This window comes from Phaseolus vulgaris, chromosome 9, assembly GCF_051622355.1.
Source record: "Phaseolus vulgaris cultivar YP4 chromosome 9, ASM5162235v1, whole genome shotgun sequence".
NCBI classification, from domain to species: Eukaryota; Viridiplantae; Streptophyta; class Magnoliopsida; order Fabales; family Fabaceae; genus Phaseolus; species Phaseolus vulgaris.
The window spans coordinates 31687132-31712968 of record NC_143506.1 but is presented as its reverse complement, the minus strand read 5'-3'; the positions used below and the strand labels follow the sequence as shown (position 1 = coordinate 31712968).

General features: G+C 33.6%; 2 protein-coding genes across 2 annotated transcripts; one reads left to right on the top strand and one right to left on the bottom strand.

Annotated features, from left to right (window-relative positions):
* Nucleotides 1–391: 391 nt before the first annotated feature.
* On the top strand, nt 392–20778 carry LOC137821448 (Tetratricopeptide repeat (TPR)-like superfamily protein). Its single transcript, XM_068626042.1, has 23 exons — nt 392–1092; nt 1276–1337; nt 2066–2158; nt 3901–3973; nt 4049–4348; nt 4971–5032; nt 5309–5440; nt 9584–9625; nt 9704–10216; nt 10298–10455; nt 10760–11279; nt 11454–11516; nt 11601–11702; nt 12301–12621; nt 12703–12795; nt 12890–12991; nt 13079–13183; nt 13569–13702; nt 14355–14538; nt 16208–16339; nt 16427–16539; nt 17979–18057; nt 18186–20778. The coding sequence occupies exons 1-23, from the start codon at nt 1023–1025 to the stop codon at nt 20268–20270; spliced, it is 5538 nt and encodes a 1845-aa protein (XP_068482143.1). The 5' UTR covers nt 392–1022; the 3' UTR covers nt 20271–20778.
* On the bottom strand, nt 20736–23213 carry LOC137821449 (heptahelical transmembrane protein 2). The gene is made up of 4 exons (XM_068626045.2): nt 22761–23213; nt 22603–22671; nt 22443–22518; nt 20736–21601 (listed from the first exon to the last, which is right to left on the bottom strand). Exons 1-4 carry the CDS (start codon nt 22910–22912, stop codon nt 20924–20926), a joined length of 975 nt encoding a protein of 324 aa, XP_068482146.1. The 5' UTR covers nt 22913–23213; the 3' UTR covers nt 20736–20923.
* Nucleotides 23214–25837: the final 2624 nt, after the last annotated feature.

Sequence of the window (25837 nt, the reverse complement as noted above, 5' to 3'; positions counted from 1 at the left end):
ATGCAACACTTTAACTTAATTAGAGTACTACACTCTCTTTCACTATAAAGCCTCTAATTAATGATATAAAAAATAATATTTTTATCATTTCATACAAAAATTGAAATTTTAAATAAAAAAATAAGATTATATACCGGAGGAACAAGTTGTTAATGCATATTTTTCTTCTTTCATTCACTTATTCCATCATACAAAACACAAGTCCTTCAAAAAATCTTACAATAAAACTTCTACAAACTAACAAAACATACCTACCAATACTAGAAGCAGCTACACAAAACTGCTTATTAACTTTTATCCCACTCGATAGTTCCACAAAATTATAATTATTATCATTATAAGAAAGTACAAGAAAAAGGCATAAAACAAAGAGTTTATTTGACAAGATAAAGGCAGTGTTAGCGATTTGTGAGGGTGGCAGTGAAGGGTGGCAGCCCAATCCAAAGAGTGGAAGAGGACAAGAAAGAGTCTAATGAGGTCGTTTGGCGTGTGAATAAGAGTGAAGGTTGTTTGTTACAAGGAGATGGAGAAAGAGAGAGAGAGAGAGACGATGAGGTGTAACAGAACAAAAATATGAGGCCCCAAATCGCTAGCCTTACATTCTCTAACGTGGGTGTGTATAAGCTCAGCCCAGGCTTTGGCTTACCTTATCCTATCCTCACTCCCACTCTATTCTATTTCATCTCCCTCAAACCCTCTCACCACACTCTCATTCTTCCTCCAACCACCTTCGTCGGTGCTTTAACTTTCTCTCGCGCCACCAATTCCACCTTTTATATTTTCCATCACTTTAATTAACCACATAAATAACAATATATATTTTTCCCTGTTCACTACTTCCTTTTTTCTTTGTTCCAATATAAACAAAATTCAAGCGCTCTCAAGGACGGTGATTCTATTCCCTCTCATTTCACATGCACACATATTTCCTCACGCGATGAATCCAACCATTCTTTCTTAGTAATTTCCGTCCACTACCTGCCAACTTATAAATTTCGGACAACTCATTCCGTTCCACTGCAATGGCTCCAAAAACTGGCAAAACCAAACCGCACAAGGCCAAGGGAGAGAAGAAGAAAAAAGAAGAGAAAGGTTAATTTGCAAAACTCTTCTTATTCCTTTTCCATGGATTTCGATTTCAATTTCAATCCAATTTTCATTGTTCCATTACGTGTTCACGAAATTCAAATTCAAACGCCATCATTATCCATCCAAATGCATTGCTTCTCTTTAATCTCATTGGTTCCGCAAATTCTCCTCCTTATCCTTTTGCAGTTTTGCCAACCGTCATCGAAATTACAGTCGAAACACCAGACGAATCACAGGTTACTCTCAAGGTACATCATATGGACTCAATTCATTTTATTTTCTGCTGTTTTTAATCAGATAGATATATAATAGTGATTAATTATTATTCCTTTTAATCGAAATATCAAAAATGTCAAAACTATGTCGACATTTGTTTCCAAAAAGTTTGAGAAATTAATACGTTTTTTTGCCTTTTATCAACTTGCTAGTAGTGATTCTGTTTATTTTCCGAGGTGTCTTTGTGATTTCAGTTCATAAATGTTGCTTTATGGATACTAAATTTTGACACTGACGCATTCCCAATGTCACTCGCGCTATAACAGAATTTGCAAAATTTATTTAACAACTACGCAGATTTTCGCAAGCTGTAATTCTAATCTTTGATAAAAATACAATGAAATCATTTTTTTTATTACTGCAGCTAGTATTTTTTTTTTCCTTTTAAAATGACGTCATGGTTAAAACTAAAAGACGTAATTGTTTTATTTTTTTTAAATCCAAATTAATCACATTTGTTTTTTTATTAAATTTTCCTTCTATAATATTATGTGTTCATATTCAAATTCACAGGCCATTTTTATTTCATTTTATATTTAAATTATTTATGTATTTATTTTTTTTATGCAAAATTTCACACGAAGTTAAAATTATTCATATATATATATATATATATATGGTATTGGTATGCTTATTTATTTTAAATTCAGTGTTATTTTGTTTTTCAATAACAACTCTCTCTGCATTTGTTGTGAGGCAGGGCATCTCCACGGATAGGATCCTAGATGTGAGAAAGCTTTTAGCGGTACACATTGAGACTTGTTCCTTGACCAATTTTTCCTTGTCTCATGAGGTAACTTCTTCTGTACTTTTTTTTTCAAATATTTTTAAATTAATTTTCAAAATGTAAATATAGTTCTTTTTTAAAAAACTAACCCACTTTAGTATACTTTAACATTTTTTATCTGTAGAATTAAAATGAATAATCTTTTTAGAAATTAAAAACTGAATGAGATTATAAAAAAAAAATGAAGGATTAAATAACCATGTTTACTTTTAGGCCACTGTTTATTATATTCCCTTTCTGGTTGTACTGACTTACAAACAGAATAAATTGAGTGTGTACATAAAAGTATAACTGCTCTAACGCCATTGAATTTCAATGGAGAAAAACTACGTTGTTTTGCATAATGGTTAATTAATTTTGTTATTTCGGTTTTGTTTTAAATTTTTTTAACACTCAAGTATGATATAGAATGTAATAATATTGCAAAATTGCTGGCATCCAATTATGAATTGATATGCAAGGACACCTTTTTTTTTAATCTAAAGGTTTCTAATTTTCCTAAAAATATATTTGGATTTGTTTTTTTCAATTTGATTGATAATATATTTTTCTCACTAATGTGTACCAGAATTAAATACATTTAGGTATTTTAGTTTGAAATTTTATTGAAATGTTGGAAGATAATGAATGGACGAGGACGACGTGCAGTTGCATTAATTGGTGCCTTACTATATTCCACCTATAGCTAGTAGTAACCAATCAAGGTTCTGGTGCGTGGGACAGTTTTTTTTTCCTTTTCCATGCTTTGCATGCATTACTCGTGCTTTCACAAGTTGTTTTGGCATGTCTCTTAAATCATAATCCCGTTTTTAATGTTTACAGAAAAATAAACATGCTTTCCTTCAAGTTTTTTTCTTTTTCTTTTTCCTGATTGGAGCTATGTGTATCAGGACTTAGAAAATGGAACTATATTTTTACTATATCATAAGAAAGTATTTCACCATGTTAAAATATCCTTCAATAAATAGTTACGAAAAATTGAATTATTTCCAACAAAATAACCATTATTCGTTATAATTAACATTCATTCTGTAGATAGATATAAGATTGGACGGCGCACCCACAACTACTCAATACCTTACTAAATTAAGTCAAACTAGATCTTTGATAGATTCTCTAAATTACGTTATTATTTATTTACATTTTATAATATATATAATAAATTTTCATAATTAGGAAATTTGATTGATTGAGTAAATTTTTTGAGAAAAGATTTATACACAAACCAACAGTTTATCATGAAATAAAATACTATTGTATATATAATAATTTTTTTTTTACTTTTGCAAAAATTATTTAAAATTCATACATACCATAATTCGTGATTATTTAACAATTTTAGCACGTAATCTTTTAAAATAAAAGAGAATTTTTTTTTATAATTTTAAAAAAAATTGGAATCTTGAGAAAAAATCTCATAAAATATTAATTTAATTTAATTTTCTTTTTTACATAAAAAAAAAATATAACAATTAAAATATAAACTGATAATCAGTTATTTAAAAACAAAAAAGAAAATGCGATGCAATTATTGGGAAATTGTAAATAAATAATTTAATATTAATAAATAATCTAATTAATACTAAACAAATATTTTACTCATTCTGATTTTAAATCATAAAAAATTTGTAATTTACTTGTAGTGCCCATTACCCACTATTACCCACTGCAGTTGTCTTTCTGAAAAAAAAAAAAAAAAGTAAAATAACTAAAATAAATAATTACGGCTAACAGAAAGAGTTGGACAGGTGCGAGGCGCGAGGCTGAAAGACACTGTCGAGATCGTTTCCTTGAAACCCTGCCATCTGACCATCGTCCAAGGTAACGAACAGCACTAAATCGGGGCCCTCTGTAGACTATCACTGCCCACTCACAGTTATTTGTTTCTTTTGTCAGAGGACTACACGGAAGAGCTTGCCGTCGCACACATTAGGCGACTCCTTGATATCGTGGCATGCACCACCTCCTTTGCCTCCGCCACAAAACCTCCCGCCTGCAAGTCTAAAGACCCCACGGAACCGGGTTCAGAAAATGGATCGGAAACAAGCCCGAGACTCAAACCCGTGGATCCGAATTCGGACACGGGCAATGCCAAAACCGACAAAATGGACGGTGACATCTCCATGTGTCCACCTCCCAGACTCGGACAGTTCTACGATTTCTTTTCGTTTCCGCACCTTACGCCGCCGTTTCAGTGTGAGTTATAGATATATGTGTGTACTTGAAATGTCTATTGTGTTTTCCAGTTAGTTGATTGCCTTTTCATCTTATTTGAACCCAATGCAATTTGCATGGGGGGGGAAAGGTATGCGCTTTACTATGCTAAACGGGTAAAACCGTAGTTATAAAAATTTATAGTTTTAACTCAATTGCAGTGGAAATCTATGTTGAGTTTAATTTTAAAGCATTTAGTGTAATTTTTTGTCTTTCTACTGTAAAAGTTACTTTTGAATTGGTTGTTTTAAGTGATAATGTATATTATATGAAAACAATTGGGTAAAATTTATACTTCGAACTCTAACCATGCCGCTGGATTTTTTTATTTTTTTTTTATATTTGGTTTATTGATGAATGATTTTCATCAACAAACTGGAAACATGCTCTTGTGCCAAGCTGCAAGCTTGAACAACTTTACTATCGTGTATATTTTGTGTTAAATTCTGTTTCCTCTTTCATGGATATGTTACACTGCAATTAGATACATGAATAGTGGTTTGTGTGGATTTTAGTTATGTTGGATACATGAATATAATTATGCTTGATTGTAAATTGAACCGGAAACCTTGCTTTTACTAATGTTCTTTTGGTTTCGATGCAGACATACGGAAATCAAATCGACCTTTCCTTGAGGATAAAACAGATGATTTCTTTCAGATTGATGTGAGATTTATTGTTTTACTTATTTTTGTCTCCTGGTTTCTAAATCTTTTAACCCCAAAGGAATTTCCACAGTTTGGAGGGAAGAGAGATAATTAATAGTAGATGTGATAGGTAATGTTAAAAAAGGAGATAGGAGAGGGACCTGTAAGGCTAATGTAAATTTGAGGTGTGAAAAAATAAAGGTTGATGCACATATTGTTTTGCTCCTTTCTCTTCAATGAGCTTTAGCAAATAATCTATCTTTGATGTGATACTGTTGTGCATTTCGCTATGCAGGTTAGAGTTTGTAGTGGAAAACCCACTACAATTGTTGCTTCTAGAATAGGATTCTATCCTGCTGGAAAACATCCACTTGTGAGTCATACATTGGTGGGTCTGCTTCAGCAGATAAGCAGGGTTTTTGATGCTGTAAGTACAAACGCATTGATGTTTCTTTACTGTTGCTGCTTTAAACAATTTCAGAACATTTTTTCTCATAATCACCGTTTATAAAAAGTCCGATACTCTTAATAAGATAAATAACTGATCAATGAGCTAAATATTTTTTAATGTTCTGACCTAACTCAAACCTATAAAATGGGCTTTTATATATATGGTAGATGTTGGACTAAACCACAACAATTGAGGTTACAGTGTAGGCAACTTGCAAAGGACTCAACTAAAGAGGGTTACCAACAATATTCTTACTTTAATATTCACTAACATAATACTTGAATAATTAAATGGAGAAAGGAAATATTTTATTAACTACAATGATGATAGTTACATTCTCAACTCCTTTCACGTTGTCTTCAAAAAGGAAATAAAAAATGTTGGAATGAATAGGGATATTTTTCCTAATTACTATAGAGATATTGGACTATTTGTATCTTGATAATCCACTTATTTGCAATACTACCCCTCAAATTGGTAAAGGAATGTCTATCATTCCCAACTTGCCTACAAGATCTGGAATTTGTCCTAAGGAAGTAGCTTAGTGAAGAGTATGCTAGACTTGTAGGGACATGGGTTATAATCACCAAACCTTTGTCAAGATTTTCTTTAATGAAGAGTCTCTCAATTACAATATGTTTGGTTTGTATTGGGTTACGAGCAATGCTCATGACTAACTTGTTACTACAAATACAATTGCATAAGGACGTCAACCTTTATTTTAAGGTCATTTAATATGATCTTCATCCAAAAGTCCTTCACAAACATCTTGAACAAGGGCATGAAATTCACTTTCTACACTTGAATGGGACACCCTATCTTGTTTTTGCTTCTCTAGGTCATCAAAGTCTCTCTCAGAAACCTACAATACTCAAAGTTATATTTGATGTTATGCTAGTAACAAACCTTGCATAGTCTACATCATACATCAGTATACACCTTCAAAGTCAAAGTTTCTTCTTTCTTGGAGAGGTAGCCCCTTTGCTATAGGATAAAATGTCTCCACATAGTAAATTCCACAAGTTTGAGTATACCCTTTACAACCAAGCTAGCTTTTTACCTACTCACTATTGTTTCTAGAACTCCTCACCTTTGAGTCAAGCAACTCTTCTTGATCTAGAGTTAAAGTGGGTTGTCTTCTTCAATATATTTTTCCAAAGAATTTGTCTTCTTTACTATCAATTGGTTCTATCCCATTTGTGGTGGTTTCAGGGCTCCTTACCTCTTGAGTCAGACAACCCTTCTTGCACTAGAATCAAAGTGGGTTGTCTTCTTCAATATCTTACTTGTCTTTTTTACTATCAATTGATTCTATCCCATTTGTGGTGGTCCCATCACTTAGATATTGGGCATCCTGGAAAAGGATATGGTAAATGACATGAAGGACAACTCTTCGCTTCAAGTGTTTTCTCCTCCTAAAATGAGGGTTGACAAAAAAGATTGTTTCACGAAAAGTGACTTCCATTGTGATAGACACAACAATTTTGACGCCGATAACATTTGTACCCGTTTTTGTTCGATGGATAACCAATAAAAACATATTTAAGAGCTCTGGGATCAAATTTACTACAATTAGGATTGAGAGTGAACAAAATTAGCTTGTCCAAAGACCAAACAAGGTAGACTTGACACTAGGGAGAAGAGGAAATCATTTAAGACACAAGTGGTGACATGTTGATGAGGTATTTCACAATTAACACGGTTCTCTCTAGTAGGTTTTGGGAGCAGACATCTAGAAAAGGAGGACTCTAGATACTTCTAGAAGATGACAATTTTTCTTTTCTGCAACCACATTTTCTTCTAGAGTTGTTAGTTCATAAATAATCCCATTATGAGACAAAAATTTGGAGAATTCATGATTCACATATTCAATACCATTGAGGCCTAATTCTTTTAGTGCTTTTTCCAAATTTATTTTAGACAAGACTAAAAAAATTAACCAAGATTTGAAAAACCTAATATTTACATTTCAAAATGTGTCACATGAGATGGATATAATCATCAATAAAAGTAACAAAACATTTTTCTCCAGAAATAGATTCTACGAGTTCTTAAATATTGGAGTGAATTTAGTCATATGGGAAATTACTCTATTTATCACAAATGGGATAGGATACACAGTGATGCTTTGAGAGTTGACAATTATCACATTTTTGAAAAACTAAACAGACTCTTTGGTAAACAAACGGGAGAACAAGGAGTTGATAAGGTTGAATGAGGGATGTCCAAGTCTTCTAATGATGAAGTCATATTTGGAACGTGCCCATGTTTCTAATGTTGCTTCTTGTCTTATGACGTTGTTTTGTTTTGGTCCTTGAACACCAGTAAATAAAACCGAGTCTCTTCCTTGGCAATTAAAATCTTCTTCCTCATGGCAAGGTTTGTAAATACATAATAAGAAGAGATAAAAACTAGTGAACAATTCAAAACTTTTATGTTTTTATACAGAGATATGACTATTGGCCTTTGTGAGACATAAAACATCCTTTAGTATAGTGGATGATTTAGTTATATTCCTGGATCCGGATATAGGTCACTATTTGCAACTATAATTAATTGTTCTTAGTCATTTTGTCATACGAATTCAACAGTATAGGAAATGAATCATGTGATCAGTTGCTCTTAAATTAAGAATCCAAACACCTTGAGACATAGGGCCAATAGTATTGAATGTACTCTTACCTTTCATGGACAGAGTATATTGTGTAGAGCATTTACTCATTGATTCAATCACTGTGCTCAGACGATCAAGTTCCTCCTTATAGGTTTTCATACTAGGCATTGAAAAAGGAAAACACGAAACAAATACGTAACAAAGAGAATCTGTTTAACAAAAGAACCAAAAAAAAAATAGATATACACAAATCAGAGCCAATTGGGACATCATCACTCCTTTGAATAAAGCTCAGGAGGTCTTGATGATCGTGTCTGTGGCAGCAGCGACGACTAGGCTTTGTTGTACCTAGGTGCTACATGCATATAAAAATAGATATACACAAATCAGAGCCAATTGGGACATCATCACTCCTTTGAATAAGCTCAGGAGGTCTTGACGATCGTGTCTGTGGCAGCAGCGACTAGTAGGCTTTGTTGTACCTAGGTGCTACTTGCATTGATACTGGTGGTGGCACATGATGATGTATGACAACTTTGTTCCCGAAAAAATTATTGGTGTTGTGATTGTCGACATGGGGTGCACTTTTCTACTGACCACTAACCTCAATGGTGGCACATAACAGTGATGGCAACTGTTTACATGGCAGTGGAAACAAGACTTCCTAGATCATGAACTTTGATATCAACTTAAACTATGTAAGGAAATAGAGAATTATTTTATTCATAACAATTACACCAATTATATTTTTATCACCTCACCTCTGTTTTTAACAATCAAACTCTTTAAAATAAAGAAATAAAAATATGTTGAAGTAAATAAAAAATTTGAAGTACAAACTTCTTATTTTTTCGTTTTGCTTAGGCTGTTTTGGAAGTTTTCTTTATATTTCTTTGCATGGATTTGGTATAATCCTACCATGTTTGTTGTTTTTCTCTTTTCTTTTATGGTATGTTTCGTGTGATAACATATAATTGTTAAGATTTAGGATGTTAATCTAACTGAGATTTTAGATTTTATAATAATGTCTAACATCTGTTTTTTTTTATAAAAAAAAAGGACAGAGTTTCATCACCTAATCACCATAGAGAGTTTCATCTCAATGTTTCTTTTTCAAGTAGTTTAGCAATAAAGTTAAATGTACTCATCCAAAACTCATAATAATATGTTTCCTACTTTTATGCTTATTTTTAATATACTTCTTTTCTTATGTGCAAACCATCCAAGTAAAGAAGGAAAAGGGCATAATGAAATAGAGTGCATTTTTTGTTTCGTTAAGTATCACGATGCTAGTAGGCTCCTCACAAAATGTAAAGGTACTGGGGAGGGTGTTTCCAGATTCAAACCCGTGACCAACTGGTCACCAGGGCACAAATTTACTTCTATGCTGGGCTAATCCTCAAATATATAATGTTGTATATAATTGCCTTGTTTATATTGCATGGTTGAATTGAGCAAATTAATAATTTCTTAGTGAAAATAATAAGTAACAATCCTTCTTGCAGGCTTACAAGGCACTTATGAAGGCGTTCACCGAACACAATAAGGTACTTCCCATAATAATTTTTCACATTACTATTCTAACTGTACCAGATGATTTTACAATTACAGTGATCTCCTTTCAGTTTGGCAATCTTCCTTATGGTTTTCGTGAAAACACATGGGTTGTTCCTCCAGTTGTTTCTGATAATCCATCCGTCTTTACACCACTTCCCACGGAAGATGAAACTTGGGGAGGAAATGGGGGTGGACAGGGCAGAGATGGTAATCACAAAAATAGACAGTGGGCCAGAGACTTTGCAATTCTAGCTGCAATGCCATGTCAAACTGCAGAGGAGAGACAGATTCGAGATAGGAAAGCTTTTCTACTTCATAGTTTATTCGTTGATGTATCAGTCTTCAAAGCTGTTTCTGCAATAAAGCATTTAGTGGATACTAAGCAAAACTCTTCTTTGCCAACTTCCTATGAAGAAAGAAATGGAGATTTAACTATCAAAGTGACAAGAGATGTATCCGATGCAAGTTTGAAGTTGGACTGCAAAAATGATGGAAATCGAGTTCTTGGATTGTCTGAAGAAGAACTAGCTCAGAGAAACCTTCTCAAAGGCATAACTGCTGATGAAAGTGCAACTGTTCATGTAAGTTAACTAAGTGTCATGAAAGTATTGTAGCACTAAATGGATTTTGTTGTGATAAAATGTCCTTGCCTATTGTTGTAGGATACTCCTACTTTAGGTGCAGTACTTATAAAACACTGTGGCTACACAGCAGTGGTAAAGGTCTCAGCTGACAGAGATTTGGAGGGGAGTCTCAATTCCTTGGAAATTGATATTGAGGAGCAGCCTGAAGGAGGTGCAAACGCATTGAATGTTAACAGGTCATTCATTCTCTAGCACCATTTAATCTATATTAGTAATTGAGGATCATGATGAGTACTTATTCAAAATTAGTTCTTGCGTTACTTTCTAAATTTTTGCATCATAAAAATTATAAAATTCATACACCAATAAGGGGGGAAACTTGCTGCATTTGGAACATAGAATGCTGTAGTGCCAATCTGTTTTGGTAATTGCTTTTGTCTAATTAGCTTTAGCTTAACGGTGCTTTTACTTTCTTGTTTTTTGGGGTAAATATGGTTTTATAGAGCTCCTGACACAATTTTCTTTTCAAAATTATCTCAGCTTAAGGATGCTATTGCATAGGCCATCTACACTCCAATCATCAAATGCAATTCAACGAATCCAGGGCACAGACATTGAATATTCACGTTCAACTCAGTCATTGGTTAGGAAAGTCCTAGAGGAAAGTTTACTAAAATTGAAGGAAGAGACCACTAGACACAATAAATCTATCAGATGGGAGCTTGGGGCATGTTGGGTACAACATTTACAAAATCAGGCTACTGTGAAAACTGAGCCAAAAAAGGCCGAAGAGGCTAAAGTTGAACCAGCTGTTAAAGGTCTTGGGAGGCAAGGTGGATTACTAAAGGAATTAAAGAAAAAGATTGATAACAAAAACTCCAAAGTTGAAGTAGGAAAGGATATTTCCCCATCTAATAATGGCAATGAGATAAACAAGCAAGAAGCCACTAAACAAGAATTAGAGAGACAAGATGAAGAAAAAGAAACTATATGGAGAAAGCTACTTTCTGATGGTGCATTTACACGCCTTAAAGAATCTAAAACTGATCTTCATCTGAAGGTTCATCTCTGCTTTTTGACACAAATGATGCTTAATTTTTCTGACGCTGTAATTGTAATGTTATTCTCCATAGGAATATGTCAATTTTATGATTTCTAGCTAGCAATGAGCCATTAATCTATGTACTTAATTTTATTAATATACTTTGATTTGATGCCTTCTCCGTCTTTGCAGTCACCTGATGAATTGATGGACATGGCACATAAATATTATGTTGATACTGCACTTCCAAAGCTGGTGAGTTTCCTAACATTGAACTTATTTATATTTAAAGTGAGTTATTTTGGAACGTGTTTAGGTATTGTTATTTCAAATTCGTAGGTGGCAGATTTTGCGTCCCTCGAACTCTCACCTGTGGATGGAAGGACGTTGACTGATTTCATGCATACCAGGGGCTTGCAAATGTCTTCCTTGGGCCAAGTGGTAATATTCCTAGGAGAATAATAACAAAAGTTGTAGTGTATAATGACTTACATCAAGTAAAGAATAACAAAAACTATATAATTATATCATAAAATCTCATATATAACAATTAATAATAGGAAAATGCATCCTTGGTTTGGTTCAGGTTCATCATGCTTGGACCAATTAACATTGGATTTGATTTCTTTGGCTAGAGTTAGATTTGATTAAGCTAAAAATCCAAAATAATTTAATTGGTTTGATTTGGATTCTTGAGTTGGTCCGTTTGATCCAAATGGGTGAACACCCTTAAATATAACAAAAGAAATATATGCTCTCTCTCCCATATGCAAGTTATGAAGTCTAGGTTGAATGTTTTAAATGTACAGAGGTGTAATATTGTTTCATTGTGTCTAAAACAGAACACACAGCTGTATTTATACTTACCTTGTTGATACAAACAGAATCAGACGTAAATGATAGTACGATCAAATCCCTAACAATCAGCAACTCATATCAGCATGTGATTTTCTAATGTTAACATTAACACATTCCATTTAACAATAGGAAACTTCACTAATAGTCCAATACTATTTTTCATTAAATTTCTGTCTGCCAGGTTGAGCTTGCAGATAAACTTCCTCATGTTCAATCTCTATGTATACACGAGATGGTTGTTCGAGCCTACAAGCATATCTTACAAGCAGTTGTTGCTGCAGTTGATAATGTTTCTGAGTTGGCTTCATCTATAGCATCATGCCTAAATATTTTGTTGGGAACACCAACATCTGAAACTAGTGAGGAAGATATTATTACTAGTTATGAACTGAAATGGAAATGGGTAGAAAACTTCCTTCTGAAGAGGTTTGGATGGCAATGGAAGGATGAAAACGGTCAAGATTTAAGAAAGTTTGCCATTCTTCGGGGACTCTGCCATAAGGTAAAAAGGCCCACAAAGTAATACATTGATACTGATCACTTTATGCCATTGTTATTTCAATTAAGAAAAATCCTCTAACAGGTGGGGCTTGAACTGGTTCCTAGGGACTATGATATAGATACATCATGTCCTTTTAGAAAGACGGATATTGTAAGCATGGTCCCCATATATAAGGTGAAATACACAACACCTCGACTTTTATGCCGGAAACTAATACTATTTTTCTAAAGCCCTAATGACTAAATTAAAACTTGAATTATTTTCACAGCATGTAGCTTGTTCATCTGCTGATGGCCGCACACTTCTGGAATCATCCAAGACTTCCTTGGATAAAGGTAAATTGGAGGATGCTGTCAATTATGGCACAAAGGTATGAATAATTTCTTCCATCTTAGAATATGGTTTGTTCACGAAGCCAACAAATATATTTACTAACATTTTGCATTGAATCTTGAAGGCACTCTCAAAATTAGTGTCGGTATGTGGGCCTTACCATAGAATGACAGCAGGAGCATATAGCCTCTTGGCTGTTGTGCTGTACCATACTGGAGATTTCAATCAGGTGTGTGTTTTTATCTTTAAGTGCTCCCTGTTAATTTATCAATTCTAGTTACATATTGTTTTTCTTCGGTGAATCATACATCAAAAAGTGCTAAAAGAAGTTTTGCGAACTATATATTTCACTAGTTGCTGTATCTTGCATACTTTTGTAGTTATTTTGCATAGTTTTGATAGAACATGACATTAGTGAATAAAGAAAATCAATATCAGGTCAGTGTGGAGAATCCCTTGGGGACAACATCAATTTTCTGAAGTACATTTTAGTAATTGCAAACACTTTTTAAACAATAAAAAAGACTTCACATGATTAAGAAACATTTTTGAAAAAGGTTCCAAGTAAATTCCAATTATTATCGTTGTAATAACTTTAGCTGTGGTTTTACTAGGCAACTATCTATCAGCAAAAGGCACTAGATATTAACGAAAGAGAGCTTGGACTAGACCATCCTGATACGATGAAAAGTTATGGGGATCTTGCTGTTTTCTATTATCGACTCCAACATACAGAGTTGGCTTTAAAGTAAGCTTCTTTACATCATATTCGTAAGATAAATTGTTTGATTGTAATAATAGAAATAGCTCTCATGATTCTTCATGTGAGAATCCGGTACCCTTTCTACTTCTGATGATAGAAATTGTGTTACAATTAATAGTTAGACGAGGCTTTGATGTTATCGCTTATTTTAGTGATTATATAGAGATCATAATTGATTGAGTATTCTATGTATTTCAGCAATTCCTGAAGGCTTTACTGTGAAAATGCTTTCTTCAAAATTGCCACACAGCCTGTAAAACAATATTGGTAAAAAAGCAACAAAACTATATCATTGGATAAAAATGAGCATCTAGGCAAACATTCTGGAAAAGTAAGTTAAAAGAACTGGGCAGTCCCCTATGTTATATTATCTCGTGAGAGAATATTAAGAAAATACCAAATACAGCTGGTGATGATATATAATGGCGTTCTTCTTAGATCATTATAGGGCTGTATTAAGGTAAAAAGCGTGTGAATTGGGTCTCATCCATTATGAATTTGTTGACGGACACATGAATTTGTTGACTGACGTGCTATACTGTTCAGGTTTAGCAAAAAAATTCCTTGATCTAGCTATACAACAAATAAGGAAGCTCCTGTAAAAATTACATTAATCCTTTATCTTATTTGTTTCTAGGTATGTTAATCGTGCTTTGTATCTTCTGCACTTAACTTGCGGACCTTCACATCCAAACACTGCTGCCACCTACATTAACGTAGCAATGATGGAAGAAGGATTGGGGAATGTCCATGTTGCTCTCAGATACCTTCATGAGGCTTTAAAATGTAACAAAAGATTACTTGGAGCTGATCATATTCAGGTTCGCTCTTATTCCTTGTATGAACCTTACAGGTTACTATGGCATGAGACTTCATGCTCTTAAGCTGGTTTGGTAATATGATAAATATAACTTTTGGCTAGATCATAAAGGAAAAAAAGAAAATCTAAATTCATTTGTGACTGACTAGAGATTCTAAGCTAATAACTTACCTATCCATTTTTCGTCACCAGTCATGACTCATGACAATTCAAATTTGTATTCAACTTAATTATTAATTCTTTGGAAGAAATCACTGTTTCAGCATTCGTCTTGACCTGCTCTTAGGCAGATTGAGGTACACCTGGCTGGAATAGTGGGTCAGTTAGCTCATGCATTGTTTCAAGATTTAAACCTCTGTCTGTGGTCCAGTGAGAACCTGTCAACGCTAGAAGACCCAATAAACCTAATGGTGGCGGTGATTTTACATAACGAACCAGTATTCTGACATCTGGTCATTCTTTTGCATAGACTAAATCATTTAGTACTAGTATAGCAGAAAACTAGCTATACACCACTACAAATACAACCTAACATGTCTGTTACATGCCATCACTCTTTGCCAGTTATCATATTTTATTTTAAAACCAATTGTGAAGAAATTTTCTAATAGATATATAAATCACACTCCAAAAGTTCAGGTAGGCAATATGGAACTTTTTTTGAAGAATCCCGTCAAACTAGACAAACCTACTAAAATAGACAATCATCAAGATAAGCAATAGGTTCCGATACTATATCAAATTTCATATTTAAGCTAATTTACATTAAATAAAGTTGTTCAAGAAATATATAAATGACACTCCAAGAATTGAGACAAATTATATGGAACTTCCCAATTGGTGTTTATATCTGTCTCAATTCTTAGAATACATCTTCTATATCTATTGGACAACTTCATTTAATACAAATTAGTTTTAATATGAAATCTAACATTATTTAACACGTGCTCACCCAACTTCAAAGAGCTGATATAATATATATTTTACTTTTTAAACCAGTGTTTTGTATGGTTGGACTTGGATGATAAAAACAATGCTTTGGAAATTTTTAAGAATTTTACTTGAAAATTTTAACTTCGTAGTTCTGTCACTAGTTGAACTATTTAACTTACAAAAACAATTTATCAACATTTGAGTTGTTGTCCTAACCTGATCATATGTAGGTTAACCCTATAGTGGGAATTTTCAATTCAGTTCCTAGTGTCACATTTTCTTAGTGACTAAAAAATACCATTAAAGCATTCTAGCAACCCCATACATACATTTTAAACTGTGGAGATTACATGTTTAAAACAATAGAGACCCCTTTAAAAAAATTTAAAGAACTTAGTCTCAGACCTATTGATTGACTGAACATATTTTTTGTCCAGTACTGACGTAATGTAGTGCTTGATTGCAATTATTGATTGTATTGGAGTCACTAAAGTAGGAGGTATGATTGGAAATTTCAAAAGAGGACTTTGGCATCAAGGGTAGTGTAAAATTTGACAAATATAGTGGTTTTCATTCTATGAAATGCAATTTCGTTTGAGTACTAGTTATGTTATGAAAGGTGCAAGCTAAATATTAAGTTCACTAAAAGCACTTGTTCATGGGTTTCTTCACAGATATGCATCAGATCAGGGTAGTTGACATTTTTAACTTGTTTTATAAATTTTTGGTTTATTCAGACGGCTGCAAGCTATCATGCAATAGCTATTGCTCTTTCTTTGATGGAAGCCTACTCTCTAAGTGTTCAGCATGAACAGACCACCCTCCAGATCCTGCAGGCTAAACTTGGTTCTGATGATCTAAGGACACAGGTAGTCTTACATATGCCTTTTCTTGATAGATTAAAATACCTAAATAGTAATCCTTATTACTTATGCAAATATCTGAATTCATTACAGGATGCAGCTGCATGGCTGGAATACTTCGAGTCAAAGGCTCTGGAGCAACAGGAGGCTGCGCGGAATGGTACACCTAAGCCAGATGCCTCAATCTCCAGCAAAGGTCATTTAAGGTAGTCATTACTATTAGAACATGTTCCACTTTTGTCAGTTTATCTGGTTCACTTTAAGCATTTTGGTTGAATTGTCTATGCATCAGAGCTGATCTGTGTTTGTTGTCCTCTACTAGATATTTTATTTTTATAAAATCACCAATTGCAATGTGTTTAGACTTCCTGTTTAGTAAGCATATGCATTTATCAGTATCACAGGAAGCTAAAGGTTAATAAGTTGGCTTGAACAATAAGCAAGCTTATGTGTTATAATTTGAAAAAAGAAAGTAAAAAGGTAATGCTGTGGAGTGATTGAGAATTCACGATCTCAGTCATATAGGATGATTATGCAGCAATTAAGGCTGCAATAGGGATCAGAGTGGCAAAATGAAGGCTGCATTTTAGGGTTGATAGACACAGTCAGAGACTCCCAAACATCAGGAGCTCTGATACCATCTCAAATTTAGAGAATAATATATTTCATCTGTATTTCAATAGTGAAGCCATTGGACCTATAAATACATTAGCCTGCTGGGTACTTTAGGAAATATGGAGTTAATTCTATTGAAACAAAATCCCGGTTATTATAGAATTGTTTCTAAATACACCTAGTATTAATAGCAAGATACAACTGTAATAAAGAATAAAACTATAGCAATGATAAAATAAAAAAATTCCTAAAACACATGATGAGCAACACGGTTTTGACCGTCAAAATCATTAACCAGGTAAGGAATAATTCTGCTAATCAAATCAGAATATACACTAGGCAAAGCTACATTAAACAGATCTTGATAATATTGAAGTATATTATTCAGAATATCTTTCTGCTTTGTAAGAATATTTGTATCATTTCTTAAGAAAAGAATTCTATTGGAAGCTTTCTTGATCTTGGCTATTTGATTAAAATATTCTATGTTCTATCACCATGTAGATGCCATTTAATTTTTAATTTCCCCTTCCAGAATTCCACTACAGACATGAGAACTTTATCTTAATTCCAGAAGAGCATATTTATCATCATCCAACAGGTTGTTTATAGAACCAATTTTGTCAATGTTTTGCTCAATCTGGTCGACTGTATCCAAAGCAACATCAACCTTAGAATGATCATTACCAAAGAACACTCTTCTCGCATCCTCTGTCCTGTAGTCCATCTTTTATACGAATAACATAATAACTGCTATAAAACTTGATAACTTCCTACTATTAGACAATATATAAAAGAACTGCTTCTAAACTACATAGCTAAACCTAATAAATCAATACACAAATGATTGTACGTAACTGCTCCTAATTTTTTCCAAAATAACTGTCATAACTTAAAATCCCATCAATAATGTCTGCAGAAAAATTTAACCACTGTTTAAATCAAGTCCTATATGACTTTGATTTTATTAAATCTGTTCATTTTCCTTCCAAGTTCCTTTTAAAGCTCATGAAAAAATGCCTTCTATCAGTGTGTCAGACCTCTTGGACTACATAACACCAGATGCTGATCAGAAAGCACGGGAAGCACAGAAAAAGGCTCGTGCCAAGGTAATACATATCTTCTTTTTACCCCGGATATACCTGTGAATACACTCACATTTCTTTATTGCCTAAAACTTGTAAAAGTAATTTCATATCTCCTAGTGAAACAAACTAAATTATCAGCTATTTTACAGTTAAAGGGAAAACCAGGCCAAAACTGGGAAACAGCTTCAGATGAAAATCAAAAGGATGAAGACATGTCTAAAGGTTATTCAATTACAGAGACTACCAGTGATAAAGAAAATAAATCTGAAGCTCAAATTAAAGACAATGGGATTGATAAAGTGGAGTCCACTCACATAGACCTAACGATTCTCAATGAAAGTAATAATAACCTAGCACAGGATGACAGCTCAGATGAAGGATGGCAGGAAGCTGTTTCCAAAAGTCGGTCACTCACTGGGCGCAAGTCATCTTCATCTAGAAGGCCCACCCTAGCAAAACTAAACACTAACTTCATGAATGTTTCTCAATCAAGATATCGGAGCAAGCCTACTAATTTTTCTTCTCCAAGAACAAATTTAAATGAGACCATTGTCGGACCATCCCCTTCTGTTCCAAAAAAGTTTGTTAAGAGTGCAAGCTTCAGTCCAAAGCTGAATAGCGGTAATGCCCCCGATGGTGGAGCAGAGAAGTTAACAGACTCTAGGTCAGCTCCAGCCACCCCTGCTCCAGGTGATCAAATTGCTAAACCAGCTCCTTCTAGCACTGGTGTCGGTGTTCAATCAGCAGGTAAACTTTATTCCTACAAAGAAGTAGCCTTAGCCCCACCTGGGACAATTGTGAAGGCAGTGGCTGAACAGTCACCAAAAGGAAATCCTATCCTACAAAATTCTGAGATTAGTGCCATGATAGTTACAATGAAGGAGACTCAAAATATTGTGGCAACGAATGATGTGGAAGATTTTGCTCAGAAATCAATTGATGAGAAAATACAAATCCCTGTCCATGAAGAACAAAAAGAAAGGGAAACTACTGTGGTGAACGGTAATAGAGAAACAGTAAATAGTAATGCCGACGACGAGATTGTTTCCGTTATAGAGAAGAAAAGTGAAGTTGGAAACATCACAGTTGTCGAGATTGAGAATTCTGGTTGCTTAGATAATATAAACAACAGTGCCTCTACAGGTGAATCAGAGGTACTGGTGCAAGAAAGTTCTGAAGCAACTTCCCACAATTCAAATCCCCTGACCATTTTAGTTGAAGACGAGAAACAGTTACTTTACAATGATTCCTGTGCGTCGATTGGTACGGGTAACGAGGGAGATGAGAAACATGAATCATCTAGCCCCAATGCAGTCTGTAAGTCACTACCATTAGAAGGAGAAAAACAAGAAACAGAAACAGAAACAGGAAAGGAACCAACCAGGAAACTTTCTGCAGCTGCTCCACCCTTTAATCCATCCACAATTCCAGTTTTTGGCTCTGTTCCTGTTCCAGGTTTCAAAGATCATGGAGGTATTTTGCCCCCACCAGTAAATATTGCTCCTTTGCTTCCAGTCAGTCCCCGAAGATCACCGCATCAGTCAGCTACGGCAAGGGTTCCATATGGTCCACGAATATCTGGTGGCTATAACAGATATGGGAACCGTGTTCCGCGCAATAAAACTGTATTCCTTTCAGGTGAACCCTCCCCTGATGGTAACCCCAACAGTCCTCCTAGAATAATGAATCCACATGCCACAGAGTTTGTACCTGGCCAACATTGGGTATCTAATGGTTATGTTGTTCCTCCTAACGGATATATGACTTCTCCAAATGTCATTCCAGGGTCTCCTAATTCTTTTCCCCCAGTGTCTCACAATGGTATACCACTGTCACCTAGTGGATATCCTGCTTCTCTAAATGGTACCCAAGTCGATCAAAATGGGTCTGTACCATCTCCAACCATTTCAACTGATTCATCACAAGTTGTGTCTGATGAAGCTGATCTTGAAAACAAAAGTCAAACTCCGGATGAGGAAAGTCAAAATTCTTTTCCTACAGATGTAAGTTCTGAAAAGGAGCATGGTGAGCAAAATCCTCAAGAAGAACTATCTGCCAGCAGTGAAAACTCTACTACTAATGTAGAAGAAAAGCAGGCAGATATCAACCCCCCATCTGATTTTAGTAACGAAGATAAAGTAATCAAGAAGGATGAAGTGGATCAGAAAAAGCAAAGCAAGTGTTGGGGTGATTACAGTGACAGTGAAGCTGATATGATTGAGGTCACAAGCTAAAGCAGTGATAAGGTTTTTTTAGTAAATTGATAAAAACAAAATAAAAAAGAAACTTTTTTCTCCTAGCTAGGGTTTATGCCTATTGAGATACCCAAAAATGATGCCGGGAATTATCTGGACCGAGGAGGCGTTTGAGGCAGAACTAATTGTTTATGAGGATTTGTGAAAGGCCTCACATAGCTTGGTACATAGCTATGGGGTTCGTATTGATAGCGCGTTTTTGTGAACGTCACCAAGGTAGAAGGGGAAAGGCTTTCTTACGTAGCTAATTGGCCATGTCTTCAATTGTTTTAATTTTCCTGCTTCTTTCTTTTGCTTATTCAAAATGGAAATACTCTTACGGCTGATCACTGGGTTGGCTTCATTTGTCAGGCCTGTGTTTACTTTTTCGAGTTGTAGAAGCAGCCCTTAGATCTTAAGAACTTGTTCATAATTTTACTTTTAAATGACGACAATGTTTGGCACTAAAAATTGTGAAAGGTTCAATCAAATATAACTGTGTATTAAACTTTTCTGTTTCTAATATAATACATAATGATTGAATTATTATATACATCAACTGGTGGTGGCGGCTCATAATTAGCTCGCCACTTTAGTAGAAAGATGATCGAATCGGAAACAATCATCAAAATATAAGTATGATGCCAACTTGTTTAAAATGCACATGTGGGCGATCTCCGTCGATATTCCATTACAAGCAGCGTTGCTTGAGTGTGTGCAAGCGCCCCAAGAAGAACAAAAACATGAAAAATCTGATGACTATGACCTGCAATATCAAATGCCCCAGGCTTCCATCGCTCTGGTATTCTAGTAACATAGAACACAGCTCCGGTGGCATATAGAATGGCCATTAGACACTCGTATCCGAGTGCATCAACAACCTGCGGGTCCTCCCAATGGGTTACCAGAGCATGAACTGCAGGAATCACACCTGAAAATCCCATTGAAAGAAATAAACAAGCTCTGAAGGATCGTAACTGAGGGGAAGAAAGTGAAGGGGAAAGAAGGGTAATAATGGCCACCACTCCAAACACGGTTATTGAGGTCAAATAGAATGTCCTTATATAAGGATTGCAGAAAAAGACGTAGTAAATTGGAGCATAGAAGGAGCACACTATCATAAGAGAAATTCCTGCATAATCTAGACGCCAGAAAAAGAGGTTGAAGCATTTTGAGTGGCATGCCATTAGATGCGAAATACTACTGAAAGCCAAGCACCCCATTCCTCCAGCCAAAAAAACAAACCATGGCCATCTAGGAATTGTCTCTGCCCCATCATCTCCCAACTCATGAATCATAGATGGTACCAGTATGTGGCTCAAATGCAAATCCTGAAAAAAAAACAATCACGACCTTTATCATAAAAGTAATAAAACTTACTAATAAGCATTTTCTCTATGTTATTCATTATATAAATTTAATAAAACTATTCCTAACTTTTTACTATTTTATGTCTCTTTTTTAAGACAACTAATTTTGCATTCATTACTCCTAATTTTATGAGGAGTTATTATTTTTTTAAAAACAGCTGCAAAAACTAAAATTGTTTTAGACCAGAGAAAATATATTTGAAAGAATATGTTAGAAAATCTAGTTACTATTCTTTTTACCAAAGAAATGTATATTAAAGAGTATTGTACAAGTCAAGTGAATTCTTCTACAAAACCTCTAATTTAATCAAAATAAATATTGTCAAAAAAATGGGGACACTTTCATTTCATGCCTAATACCCTATTAACTATGCGCAACATCTGAAGCAAAAGTTCATATCAAAGACAAATTTTCATAATCTATTGTTATTATAATAATGATGATATATAAAGTGTAATATCATAACAGAAACATGTGAAAAAGTAAAATAAAATATAAATTTATATAATTTTAACATTTAAACTACATATAATAAAATAAAATTAATATATCATCATACTTAAATTAAAATCTCAATAATATTAATTAATAATAATAACCTCACATCATAATCCAATTGCAGTTTCCAAAATCAGAAAATTATAACATCACAAAAAGCTTTTAACTGATTAAAATATTACTTTAACAGACATGGAGGAATTATTTTAAACTTTTAAAAATTCATCCTCGGAAACCTAGGTTAAAAAATGACATTTTTTAATAATAGATTGCATTACTCTAAATAACTAAATAAAAACAAACCAAGAATCCAATGATGGGGAGAGAAGCGTTGAATTCCTTTCCAACAGCAACAGTGACCAACTCCATCGCCCCAACCCTACAATACGACGTCGTAGCATCATATCACTTCATTCATTCATCACTGTTATCTTCTCTCCCAAAAAAAACCGTTAAATCATACCTGAAGACACCCGAGAGACAACCTCCGACCAGTGTCAGCGCCGCAAATATAAAAAACCCAACCAAATGCCTAAACACAAAAAAACAAACATGTTGTGATCGAAGCAGAAGAAAACGAAAGAACAATGCAGAAACAAACAAACGAACGAAGTTTCTCACGTCCAAACGTTGAGGGTTTCGTTGTGCCACATGAAGACGCTCAACAATGCCTCCTTGACGGACCATTCCGACCGGTAATGATCCAGGATGAACTCGTTGTCTTTCAGGTACGTCGGCAACTCCTCGAACCTCACCAATCGCTTTTTCCCCATTCTTTTCCTTCTCCCTCTTCTCCGGTGACCGTTCCTCTACGCTCGCCGGAAAATAACAAACTGTTCGTTTTCCGGCGAGAGCGTCAGCAACGCTCTGTTTTCGCTCTCACACCTCAATCCCTTTCCTTGCTCCCCTTCTTCTATTTATGCGCAACGGGTAAATGAGAATGCTATCTGAAGTGTGAACCATTTTTTTTTAGTTAAAAAAATTGTTTGGTTGTGGAGGCTTGGCAATGGAATTGAAGGCAAATTTGGTTGCGTGCGTGCACGGATTCATTGGGGTTAACATAATGAGTGGAATAAACGAAGATTGATTACGGGTAAATTATAAATGTGTGTTTTTTTGGGATTCAAGTCTAAGTTAGCCACTCGTTATGATTTTTGATTAAGGAAAGGGGAATCACGTTTTGTGAGAAGGTGAAGAATGAGATTTTTGTGAACCAATAAAATGGGGTTTTTTAAAACTTAAATTAACCACCTTGTTTCTATGGCATGACCAAAATCACTTTGATGTGACTCCAAACAATCACTTCTTACTTTTTGCTTTGTATCCACTTAAATTTGGTGCTAATACTAAGCAAAATAAATAAATGTGCACATAGTATAATATAAACGACTAAAAAATAATTTAAAAAATATAATTTTGATAATGCTATATTAAAAATATCAGTTTATAATTATGAAATTTTTTTATTTTTTATGTGGACACATTCCAATAAAAATTAATTTTTCTTCTAATTGTAATATATTGTTATCATATCATATCAATACCCTTTAAAAAATAAACAAAAGCATATATGTGATAAAAATAAACAAAAGCATATATGTGATGTAAAAAAACTATTATATATGTATCATCACTTTAATATTAATTTAAAAAATTTAAATGAGTTTATTTCGAGTACTATAAAAAAATTATATCAATCGTTAAAATTTAAATTGGTTATTATTACTAGTGTTGGTGCACGAGTTTTCATGTAAATAAGGATTAATACATTAATTTTTTTTTCCTATATATTGATAGTCTCTTATAAGATAAGATGAAAAATATTTTTAGTTGTTTTAACCTTCTTTGGTGAAATCATCTACTTCCATTAAAATATTTGTACGTAAAAAATTGTTATTATATCTAAGAATTTTATTGCAATTTTTAGTTCTTAAGTGGTGAATGATAATTTATTCAGTGAGAAACGAGTGCCAAATTTAAAAAGTTTTACTGTAGTGTAGGGTTTTTTTTTAGTTCTTGCCAATTAATTTTAGGTTGGATACTTTTAAAATTAGTCAAACATTATGACTATGTTCGTGACTGCGACTAAAATGATGAAGTGTATGATGCTGATTATGATAATGAGGATATTATAACAATTAATTTTATTGTTTAAATATTGAAAGTCATTAGAATTGATGCCGTTTATTAGCTTTTGAAAATAAATTCTATTTACATTATAGTTATGCATATCTTGCTTATTTTTAAATATAGTGGTTAAAGTATATTTTATTTTACTCTTGATTTTATGAAAATAATGAAATATTGAGTTTTCAATCAAATAAAAGGGTTTGATGGGAAAGAAAAATATGTTATAGCCCAAAGTTTGAAGGTTGAAAAGTTGGGAAAACAGTTGAAAAATGTTTTGTAATTAAGGTCAATAGTATAAAAGAGATATTCTGTGTTAGTTTTTTAAAAAAATATAGTTATATTAAAGATCGGTGTAAATGTGAAAGTTGTTAAAAATAAAGTTCATTTACGTCAAACAATCAATTTACCAAACAGACATAAAAAAAATTAGTATGTTTTTGTCGGATAAACATTGGTCGACGCACATGAGCTTCAACTAAGGTATTCTAAAGCCAATTTTTATATTGGATGTGGTCTAATTTGAAATATTTTGATTTTAAATAAGGGAAGAAATTCCTATTATCTTACCCTTATCAAATCTGTCGGAGACTACTTTGCCTTCACATTTTTAGAGCTTGAGGAATGTAGACTTGGTCTTGACATGTATTGTGAGTATCACGGTTGTTTTTGCTAATTTTCAAATCAAATGTGAAGATTTGAAAAATATGTTGTTGTGTGTAGTTAGGTAGATTTTAAATTGTTAATTTGCATTTGGTTACGATCCAAGTTTGTAAGATCCTAAATCTTTTTTGAAACATTTAGTTTTCAAGTATGTGTTAATTTTAGTTAATTGTTTTGTGTTTTAAATTAGTTGAATAAACTTTTGTTCAAAATCTGGTGACTACAACAAGTTTTTCAACTAGTTGATTTATCGTAGACAACCTATGGAATTATACTTAGAGTTTTTAAAATAATTTAAAAATGATTTGTTTTTTTTCTTTTCTATAAAAATAAAAGAGTTGGTTATTTCGATAAATGAATTGGTCTTTATGTTCAGTTTTATAACAGGTAAAGAAATCAATGAGTTTTCTTGAAAAATCAATTAAATATTTTTAAGCATAATTTTGTTATGTTTTTCAAACTGCTTTTTAAATGCTTTTGACTAATTTCAATTAATGATCAAGTAGTTTTAACAACTTTTTAAAGTCTATATAAAGATTGGTTTATGATCATTTCAAAAAAAGAAGAGAGTTTTAATAAAAATATTTTCAATAGAATATCAAAGAGCTTTTAATCATTTTTGGAGTCTTGGATCATTCCTTGTGTGAAGTAGGGTTTTTTGTCCTACTATTTTGTAAAGTCCAGGTGTATTCTTATTCTTTCTTTTAACCTGCAATTGTGGTGTAAAACAAATCTCAGGTAAAGTTTCTAAAAATTGTGGTGTTGTTCAAGAGTATTGTGTGTTTTTTAGGGGTTCAAGATCAACATTTTTGGTGTGGTGTAATCTGGTTTTGTTTACTTAGTGAATTCTCAGTGGTGAGCTCGGGACTTGATGTAACTTTTGGTTAAAAGTTAACCAGTATAAATCT